Genomic DNA, 11,334 nt, shown 5'->3' with positions numbered 1-11,334 from the left:
AAGTTGTACAAGACGACCGTAGGTAATAATGCTACATAAGAATCCTATATATCTTATAATATAAAAACAAGACCTGTCAATTTTCTACAGGTTATTTAGTTCAGATAACAACACGAATCCATTCTCCGTGCTCCACCGTGTACGCTAAAGTCTACCAGGCCTGCATACAAACACTTCAAAATGCGCGGTCAACATCCCTGTTTGGATGTCCTTTTTTAAAAGTTGTACAAGACGACCGTAGGTAATAATGCTACACAAGAATCCTACATATCTTATAATCTGAAAACAAGACCTGTCAATTTTCTACAGCGTTATTTAGTTCAGAAAACAACACGAATCAATTCTCCGTATGGTCACCGTTTCGGCTAATATAAAGTTTTATTGGACCTGCATACAAACACTTTAAAATACGCGGTCAGCATCCCTGTTCGGATGTCCTTTTTAAAAGTTGTTCAAACCGCTATAACCGGTAATAATGCTACACAAGAATCCTATATATCTCATAATCTGAAAACAAGACCTGTCAATTTTCTACAGCGTTACTTAGTTCAGAAAACAACACGAATCCATTCTCCGTACGGTCACCGTTTCGGCTAATATAAAGTTTTATTGGACCTGCATACAAACACTTTAAAATGCGCGGTCAACATCCCTGTTTGGATGTCCTTTTTTAAAAGTTGTACAAGACGACCGTAGGTAATAATGCTACACAAGAATCCTACATATCTTATAATCTGAAAACAAGACCTGTCAATTCTCTACAGCATTATTTAGTCTAGAAAACAACACGAATCCATTTTACGTGAGCCACCGTTTCGGCTATTATAAAGTCTACTAGGCCTGCATAAACCACTTCAAAATGCGCGGTCAATATCCCTGTCTGGATATCCTTTTTTAAAAGTTGTACAAGACGCCCGTAGGTAATAATGCTACACAAGAATCCTACATATCTTATAATCTGAAAACAAGACCTGTCAATTTTCTACAGCGTTATTTAGTTCAGAAAACAACACGAATCCATTCTCCGTACGGTCACCGTTTCGGCTAATATAAAGTTTTATTGGACCTGCATACAAACACTCTAAAATGCGCGGTCAACATCCCTGTTCGGATGTCCTTTTTAAAAGTTGTTCAAACCGCTATAACCGGTAATAATGCTACACAAGAATCCTATATATCTTATAATCTGAAAACAAGACCTATCAATTTTCTACATGTAGCGTTATTTAGTTCAGATAACAACACGAATCCATTCTCCGTGCTCCACCGTGTACGCTAAAGTCTACCAGGCCTGCATACAAACACTTTAAAATGCGCGGTCAACATCCCTGTTCGGATGTCCTTTTTAAACGTTTTTCAAACCGCCCGTGGGTGACAACGCTACATAAGAATCCTATATATCTTATAATATAAAAACAAGACCTGTCAATTTTCTACAGGGTTATTTAGTTCAGATAACAACACGAATCCATTCTCCGTGCTCCACCGTGTACGCTAAAGTCTACCAGGCCTGCATACAAACACTTCAAAATGCGCGGTCAACATCCCTGTTTGGATGTCCTTTTTTAAAAGTTGTACAAGACGACCGTAGGTAATAATGCTACACAAGAATCCTACATATCTTATAATCTGAAAACAAGACCTGTCAATTTTCTACAGCGTTATTTAGTTCAGAAAACAACACGAATCCATTCTCCGTATGGTCACCGTTTCGGCTAATATAAAGTTTTATTGGACCTGCATACAAACACTTTAAAATACGCGGTCAGCATCCCTGTTCGGATGTCCTTTTTAAAAGTTGTTCAAACCGCTATAACCGGTAATAATGCTACACAAGAATCCTATATATCTCATAATCTGAAAACAAGACCTGTCAATTTTCTACAGCGTTACTTAGTTCAGAAAACAACACGAATCCATTCTCCGTACGGTCACCGTTTCGGCTAATATAAAGTTTTATTGGACCTGCATACAAACACTTTAAAATGCGCGGTCAGCATCCCTGTTCGGATGTCCTTTTTAAAAGTTGTTCAAACCGCTATAACCGGTAATAATGCTACACAAGAATCCTATATAACTTATAATCTGAAAACAAGACCTGTCAATTTTCTACAGCGTTACTTAGTTCAGAAAACAACACGAATCCATTCTCTGTGCGGCCGTTTAAGCTAAAGTCTTCCGGACCTGCATACAAACACTTCGAAATGTGCGTTGAACATCCATTTTACTTGTACTTTTAGTTTTACTTGTACAAATATCAAACTTAGTGAAATTCAAAACTTAGTGCTTAACTTGTGCCTAACTCGTTTCTATGGCAACCTCACTCGCTCATATTTTACATAACGTCCTTGATTTAAGATACTATGTTTTTTTCTACATGTTGCCGTCATATTGATTTAGAGTTATTTAGAAGCTCGTGTTTGTGCACGTGCATTTAACTACATGTAATTAACATCGGAATCACGGAATTCCCTGTGTTTCCTACATGGAATTCTTACCGGTTCTGGATTACGATTTGTTTAGACAAATAACCACCATTGTTTGTTCCAGCACCAGCCGTTGCATACATTTTCGTGTGTTTATTTTTCCTATTGTCTTTATGACGCATCAAGCAACCAGTTTGAACCCAATTACCATATAACTTGACGCCTTTCCATATACTACCCATTAGCTTGCTTAGATTGCGGTAACGACAGAACAAGGTACGTTATAGCGGAGTTTTCACCTTGAAGCACTATGGATGGATTGGACATGGATTCTGAAGCACTTTCGAAGCAAAGCAGTCAGGAATCTGCGAATGACGTGTCTTCCGAATCGGAGCCGAGACATGCTGACAACCCACTGATTATGAGAGCGGCCGTACCAAGACTCCGTGATAGCGACAAACCGTACGAAAAACTCGAGAGGGTTTTCCGCCAAGAAGAGGAGCACAATGGTGCCGTCTGTACTGCTGTTGAGTTTTGGATGGACAAAAAGCAGACAAAATGCCTCATCCAAGTGGAGCTGAGAAAGAATGACGGTCACGGGCACTATATTTGCCCATGGCCTTCCTGTCGGTTTGGAAGAAGGGCAAAGCATCAGGTTGCAGACCACATCAGGAAAATACACGGCGGGCCAAACTACTGTGAAACCTGTGGGCATGTAACGAAGACGGTTTCAGCTATTCAGAAGCATCGGAAGCGAAAAGGACATGACACTCCAGCACTACAACCACTGCGTTATGTGTACAGAGTTGCTGCTGTGAGGAGATACAGCAGAGAAGTGTGCAACGAATTTTTTGTTCCCTTTGCTTGAAAACAGTAGGCAGTAGCATAATTATGTTCCTGTTAAAAAAAAACGATGTGAGAGTCAGTACGTCAAGGAAGAGTTTTTCGTAATTTTAACTGCTAGAGTTTACAGTGTGGATGTTCCCCCATTTCTTTGGATATGAGAATTGGTTGCCCAATAATTTGTTTTGTTAAACTTTTATGGTTTAAAGTTCTTCTTCTTCACAAATTTAGCTTTTGGCCAAGGTTTCAGTAGCACTAAGTATTATGCAATCTTTTTCAGTGGAAATTGGAAGTGGTTTGACCGGTGCAACATGGGGATGGGGATATGGGGATATTTAGTTGATAGCTAGATTCCACTACTTGTACAGACAGCAAGGTAAATAGTATTATGCTGTACGATCGTACCAGTTTCTCTTTAGACAGTCGCACTTTATCCCCACTTTGGGAGAAGTTTCAACTTAGTTTTATCTACAATGGCATTGAGTACAAAATGTACAAAGCTTACACAATCCTGTTTAGAATTAGTAAAAAGAATATGTAAAATTACAACATTAACACCCTCGCAAAGAAAGTAGCACCTTATTTGTATGTCAAAGCCGGTCTTTCACAAAGCGGTGCTTGTATCAGTCCGTTACAATGGAGCTCTTCTATGCAGGGAAAACAGCTAGGAAGCAGGGATTTACATACTAGTACCAGTCTTATCAACCTGACAAAAACAGTAACAATCGTTTATTTAAATCTTGATGACAGGACTTGAAAAGCAGGCTCCAATAGTCTTAGTAACCAATGTGATGGCACTAGCATGATGCACTGGCAACATTCAGATCGTAATTAACACATTTGAATAAAATATTTAGGTGATTATTCTCTTCAAAACGTGTCATACTGCCTATTTTGTTGGGTATAACATTAATGATGGTAAATTGATTTAAACTGAGTTGGAGACGTTTGTGAGAAATATGGCGCATTTGCGCAGAGGACAAAAGAGACTCGGGAACTATAAATAATACGGGTGGATACCAAGTACCCTGGCTGCCAGAGAACAGCGCTCAGCGGCTACGATTTTTTCTCAAGCCCTTGGCAACATGTCCAGTAAATCGAGGTTGACGGGCGGAGATGTAGTAGTAGTCGATTCTTTACCGGCTCGCCCCTCAAGCGAGCCGGTAAAAATCCCGACTACTATAGGGTGGTGTTGGACCCGCGTTTGGTGGGATGTATTGCGATTCGCTATGTTATAGCAAGGAGGTTAAAGAAATTGCTTTTTTAACCTCCTTGGTCATAGTACTATGTGTGCCTGTAGAAAGGGACAACAATTAAATACTTTCAGTTCCACGTAAAATATTCGGTGCTTTCACTTGTAAATTGGTTAATCGGAAACATAGCAGTGGCACGCGAGGGAGAGTGGGGAGTTTTTCACACCTTTTGTTCTGACTGAACGATAGATAATGACTTTGCCAAAGGCTTTGTATCGCTTACAACGCATGTTTTGTGAGAATATTCCACGAATATTTAGCCCATAAAACTGAGAAGAGTGGTGTGGACTAAAAAGGCATTTTGTCTTGAATGTGTACGAAGTCAGCAAATAGCGCTTCTGGAGTGGAATGCACCTTTAACGTTGTGCATGTGTATCTGTGGGTCGTCTTGTTGCCTCTAGGCAAAATCTTCATACATAAACGTTAGTTAGCACACTTACCTTTTACACAGTATGGCAAATCACATTACTTCATGTCTTATGAAAGTAGAAATCACATTAGTTTCACATATAAAAAATGTGATTTGCTATCACATTTTTTCACATCTTGCAAGTTTGTGAACATCACATAAAATTCACATTTCTCAGCCCACCAGTTGTCTTTACATTTTTTTCACATTTCGTAGCCGGCCACATTTCACATGAGTTTAACATGAAGTCACATTTCATAGAATGTGATTCAATTTAACATTATTTCACATTTTCAACAAGGGCCCTTTTCACATAAAAATCACATAAGTATAGCCGGTAGAAGCATGTATGGACAGTCACATAATTTCACATAATGGCTGCACAACCAATGTCACATTAGGTAACATATTTTCACATTTCAAAATGTGATTCTTCAAGACCGATTTGGGGAAATGTGAAAAAATGTGATGTAAGCTAATAACATTTTTTTCACATAAAGCTCAATTTCTGTGCCACCCTTCAGAAATGTGACGTGAATGTTATTTTATGTGATTATATGTCAACTTATGTGATAAAATGTGATACTGTTGAACCTCAAAATGTTTCACATTATATCACATTATATCACATTTTCACGGAATTTCGCCGAAAATTCACATAATTTTCACATTTATGCACCTTGTAGTTATATTTCACTTTTCTATACATTTCTACGTCTGTTGTTCAATTGGATGCAATTGAAACAAGATAGGGGATATGCATGTAACAATGAACTGTGATAGATATCGTTATACAAAAAGACTACTCGAATGCTAGTGTGGACTATATCTAAATAGGTTGAGTTTGAGTTCTTTTTTGGAAGCAGAGGAAGACATAGAGCACCATAGCGGCTTTAAGTTTACCTCTACCTTTAGACGTTCATACTTTTCAATTTGTCTATGCACAACTACTTTGGCGTTTTGATCAAAAGTAAAAGTTCGACAAGAGTCATTGGCCAGTTCTGCTGAGGTTTGTATGTTAATCTATATCTAATCTTTCATTGAGATAGATGGGGATGATTAAAAAACCAATGTACATGCTCCCACCCACTAATATTTCACTTAATGAAAAGCCCCTGAGTATACGAAAACTAATATATTCTAGGCCTTTGGTTATCTAGTAATTTAAGATGGGACAAACATGTAAATGTTATAACGAACTAGAGTTCCACGAAACACATACCTTCGCCAATCAAGGGTTGTTAAGCCTTTATCAATGACTTAAACTAAGTTAAAGGTTTTATAGCTTCTCAAGTTATGTTCTCCGCACTCACACACTGAGCCCGCTGCAGTACCGACGGAAGATACCGGGCGAACCATTTTCAAACTCAACCTTTGTTTCTGCGACCGCTACTCAATACCAAGTACATGTGTATCATGAAGATCCATCAATCAGTTCTCCAGTTGTACTGTTGATCTACATAAACACTCACCTAACACTATGACTTAAGCCTTAACCAAAAGTTTAATCTTCTTGGCAAAGGTAATGAAAAGGCCACAAACCACCAAGTGAGAACTAATAAACAATGTGTTAGCAACAATAACATCTATGTTTTGCTGACACAAATATGTCATGAACTACACAAGTCTGGAGCACAGATGTAGTTAAGTAGACACTGAGCACTGACTGTCCAGAAAAGAGGTCGATTGAAGGATTTACACATTCTTCTAATTATTATGTAAATTAAGCCCCGATTTGCGTACAATACATTTCAGGATTTTTATCTTTACCTAAGGTACGTACATACCAAAAATAATGCAAATCCACCAAGCCCTGCTTGATTTACTCTCTTCCAAAGATGTCGACAACAAAATCGCCCACTGCAGTTCAAAACAAGCCACCAGGGGGACAAAACTTACACGACTTACTCCCTACCCAAAGACGTATCCACTAGCCAAAAATCCTCAACCTGCCACTTCAGGATAACTTTAACGCCAACTTCGACGCTCCGCTGCAGTACCGCAACTTGTTGCCAGGACGCCCATAATCGAACTTGACCATCGTTTTCCAAACCCCTAAATAATTACTAAATATAATGCAAAACGATCCACAGCGTCAAAAGTTATCTTGTACGCAAATACACACACACTCACCCCGCTGCACTCACGACAGAAAGTGCAATTTTCGTACAAAACTTTGGTAAACGCAAACACAACACAAATACAAAATATCGTGACATTCCATCCACTACATATTGGGACACCCGAAAATTTTCTAACCAAAATATAACCTTCTTGGCGAAGGCCTAAAAGGCGCCTGCTCAAGACTCTTCTGGTTGAAGAAACCCAAAAGCTCCGGACTCCCCGCTCAAGACCTCTTTGGTTTTTACCTAGGTTATATTCGCCCGACCCTTGAATATGCAGCTCAAGTTTGGAACTCAAATATTACACCGCAACAGGTGATGAAGATTGAACGCATACAGAAGCGAACACTTCGAATAATTCTCGGCCTGCAGCATGAATGCTACAACAGCGCCCTTGTCCAGTTAGGTTTACCGTCCCCTGAGAAAAGAAGAGAAACTCTTAGCGCTACTCAACTCCCCAACTTTCCGGCATTGGTTGCCTCCTACCCGTTCTCAGATTCATACAAGATGCTGGAAGCAAGGAGGTTAAAAAAAAGTGATTTTTTAACCTCCTTGCTGGAAGGGAGCAAATCAACTTGATATTCCTCGTACCAAAACAAATCGTTATAAAAATAGCTCGATCCTGTATTTTGTTAGCCTTGGTACCATCCTATTTCTACCTGGGCTCCTTGCACTCGCTTCCCTAATTTTTTTTCAGGTAAGCGAGTGTAAGGAGCCCAGGTAGAAATAGGATGGTACCCAGGCTGTTTTTGTAGCCCAAAAACAGTTAAGCTAAAAGTTAATCCAATTAATTACGACGCCTTATTCCTTCTCCACCACAACGCACTCTTGTTATGTTGTTCAACTGCATGGTTTTACCTAAAATGGACTATTGCGATGTGATTTGGGGCTTTGCAATTGATGAACTACCTTGGGCTGGAAAACCTTAACATCAAGGAGAAACTTGCACCTGCTACAATCAATGTACAAGGCCGCTGTCAACAATGAACTTCCTAAATACATCAATAGTTATCGAAGGACTTCTGACTCACAACTATCCCACCCGACACAGTCAGAATCTATCCTTGAAACTACCACTTGTTCGTTTGGAATGTGGGAAGCGTAAGTTTTCACATAGAGGTATTGTCGCATGGAACAGTCTGCCACAATCTTTAAAGATATGCACGTCCAAATTTGCTTTTAAAACCACATGCAAAACGGCTCTGACCTCTGACCACTCAATGACGATATGAAACTGACGACTATGATAGCATGTATTTCGTTATCATTATTATTGTTTCCATTAGTTTCATACCATTATTGTTCATTCATGTATATGTTTCATTTCAAGTTATGTAATGCAGGGTTCCACTGCAAAACAGTGCAATAGCACTGAGTTGGACAACCCTGGGTAAAGATGATAAACAATTACTACATGTAGTTGAGATGTCCCATGTTACTATTGTCAACTACTACCCTGCTAAAAACTAAAAAGTCAAAGTACCCTGCTATCTGTATTGTGGTAGATTGTTCAGTTTTTTCGAGAGAAGTTTACAAAAATTGTTTGTGGCGCAGTTCTCGGTAAACCAGATTTTCTTGTTTTGGCGCTTCTTATGGAAATTGTTTGCTTTGCGCAGCGTAGCTTGAGTGATTTTTACCGGCTTCCCGGTAATAACGTTACAAGTTCTGAGAGCGCATTTTCAATTGAGCTCGAAGTCGGCGTGGATACCACGTCTTTTTTTCATAATCTTGTCTACGAGGAGTGATCAATAAAGTCCTCACCCAAAAATGATAAGCACAACTCTGATTTCTAAGCGTAGATGTAAAGTATAAATTCTTATATGAATGTGTACCGAAATTCAAATTAGTGTGATCACTACTTCACTGCCAAGCCACGTTGACCCGGAAGTAGATAATCCTCGTGCTGTAATCCTACCCTCGTGAAACCCCCATACCGCCCCAAACCACGCCAAAAATACGGAGACACAGTTTAATACTTTAAACATCCTCATTATTAAGCCTGATATTTATTCAGACGAGCCTCACGAGGATCTCTTGGCTACAAACACACATTAACTGGTCTGATTTGGGCAATCGTGACAGTAAATCGACCTATACAGTGGATTATGCTCGCGCACCGAGGACTGCGTGCCGTCCCCCCTGCTGGGTGCATTCTCTCCCCTGTGAGACACTCCATGTGTAAATGTCCCGAGGTCAGATTTCTGCGTTTTTTGTGCCTTTTGCATCAGTACTTTGGCAGGATTAAGTGTGTTTTTATTCGGCGATAGTCTTAATAGATGTTACATTATATACATTACGTTCTGAATGCTTGATCCATGCGAAAAATGCACAACAATCGATTTGATAACGTGTGTTCGAGTGATGGGAGGGGGGGCTCTGATTTGGTAACTGGTTAATTTGCAACTCCTAATGAGAATGAATTGATCGATAATATTCATCACGCATTTTACGCTGTTGTTCTTGTCTAGTCATCGGAGATTTTGCACTCTTTGCTGATCATGCAGATGACAACGTCATACCATTGGGTACTAGTACATGTTTTGTATTGATAAAACACGTAGTACAAAGGTACCGCACATTTCGAATTCGAATCATAATGTAATTTACATCAGAGTCTGATGATGTAAAACTGTGACTCATTCATTAAAGATGCCTTACTGTGCCACAAACCTAAGCTGGTACCCATCTGATTCCACTGAATCCAGTCCACTGGCACCTGATATTGTAGATAGATAATTTATGGGGGAAAGGCGTTTTGATATTCCAATAAACTTTACGTTCTGATTGACTCTGGGTGCCACAGTCCTCATAGATAATTTCCTACAAATGATTAATGTCGTGAGCGCCAAACGTTTTATTGGGGGTAGGTGCCAATTTGCCCAAAACTACCCGGCAGCAAAGCTATCAGAGGAGCAAATCAAAGCTCGAATAGGAAGGACACCAGCTTAGCTCAAACCTGCAACTTGAATGGATTTAGTTACAAAGAGTTATAGTTTTAGACTACCATTGTATGGACCCACAATGCATTCTCCCAAGTAGCCGTATCCTAGAAATCTGCAAGGTTTGAATCTGCATACAGTATACAGGAGAATGCCACAGTGCATCATCATTCATACTAGTATTAGATAAATGATGAAAATTTTAATTCTCTCATTGTAGTATTTTTTCTCATCAGGTGCAGAGCAGCAAACTCCACTGTAGTTCTGTCAAACCAGAGGAAATTTATCCAATGTTCACACATTTTTATGTAGAGCATTCTACTGTGGCTTTATACAAATTTGGACGTAAATGTCATTTGGAAGGAAAGTCTTGACCTATTTGAGTATTTCCCTTTAACCTTATTTGTACTTGCTTGTGCAGATGCTGAGGCCTATCAGCAGAGCAGTGCTGTTGGGGAGGGGTGTTCCCCTGTCACACAACAATGGAGCAGTCTTAGCTGCAGCCGCTGTACAAAGAGACTTCCATCTTTGTCAGGTCAGTGGAAAAAAATAATTATGGCTCTTGTTTATAATTATACTGTTCTGTATATAGAGAAGTTTTACATGGTGTCATTGCTGTGTGGAAAGAAGTCTTCCTTTTTTACCAAATGCTCTTTCATTTTTCAGGCAAGACACAACCAAAGAAAAACATTCTTGGGGCAGTTCATTGACAACCTTAGGCAGGAAATGACCAAGAACAAAGAAATGAAGGTAAGTCTCGGGTATATTTGTAAGAAAAAAGCCAGTCATCATTTTCATGTCTCAATGGCAAATGAACTTAACAAATATGTATGAATGTTTTTTCTCCCTTTTAGGAAAATTTAAAGAAATTTAGAGAAGAAGCACAGAAACTGGAGCAGTCTGATGCACTTAAAGAGGCCAGAAGAAAATATGTAAGTTGAACACTACTGTCTCTATGTGTAAATTCACTACAAACAGATGGCAGTAGTAAAGACAAGAACCTTTTGACTGCTTCACCAAGGCAGAGTCACATAGTTGAAACTAGCAATAGTATTATATTTCTGTGTTTCAATTACGTCTCGTGTTATGCACTTATATACAGTCAAACCTGCCCAAGACGACCATCCGGGGGACCGCAAAAAATCGGTCGATTTGGACAGGTGGTCGCTGAGAAGAGTATCGACTCAAAACATGCCCGATGCAAAGTATAAATGGTTTCCGTTGTGTTTAATGTCAAATACAACACGCACACTGTAAACTGTAAATTTAACCCCAAAATCCGATGCAAACTTGCCGATTTCGGCACAAAATCGTGCTAGTTATCATAAAAAATCGAGAGAG

General features: G+C 39.4%; 1 protein-coding gene across 1 annotated transcript in view; it reads left to right on the top strand.

Annotated features, from left to right (window-relative positions):
* Positions 1–11,334, top strand: part of LOC118408886 (mitochondrial import inner membrane translocase subunit TIM44-like) — a 24,356-nt gene that overhangs the window by 4,060 nt on the left and 8,962 nt on the right. The window contains exons 2-5 of the mRNA XM_035809749.1: positions 9,231–9,246; positions 10,415–10,528; positions 10,660–10,743; positions 10,848–10,925. Coding sequence (XP_035665642.1) covers positions 9,231–9,246; positions 10,415–10,528; positions 10,660–10,743; positions 10,848–10,925 — 292 coding nt within the window. The remainder of the gene's footprint in view (positions 1–9,230; positions 9,247–10,414; positions 10,529–10,659; positions 10,744–10,847; positions 10,926–11,334) is intronic.

Source organism: Branchiostoma floridae, chromosome 2, assembly GCF_000003815.2.
Source record: "Branchiostoma floridae strain S238N-H82 chromosome 2, Bfl_VNyyK, whole genome shotgun sequence".
Classification (NCBI taxonomy): domain Eukaryota; kingdom Metazoa; phylum Chordata; class Leptocardii; order Amphioxiformes; family Branchiostomatidae; genus Branchiostoma; species Branchiostoma floridae.
The sequence above is the reverse complement of the archived record's forward strand: the minus strand, read 5'-3'. Positions and strand labels throughout refer to the sequence as shown.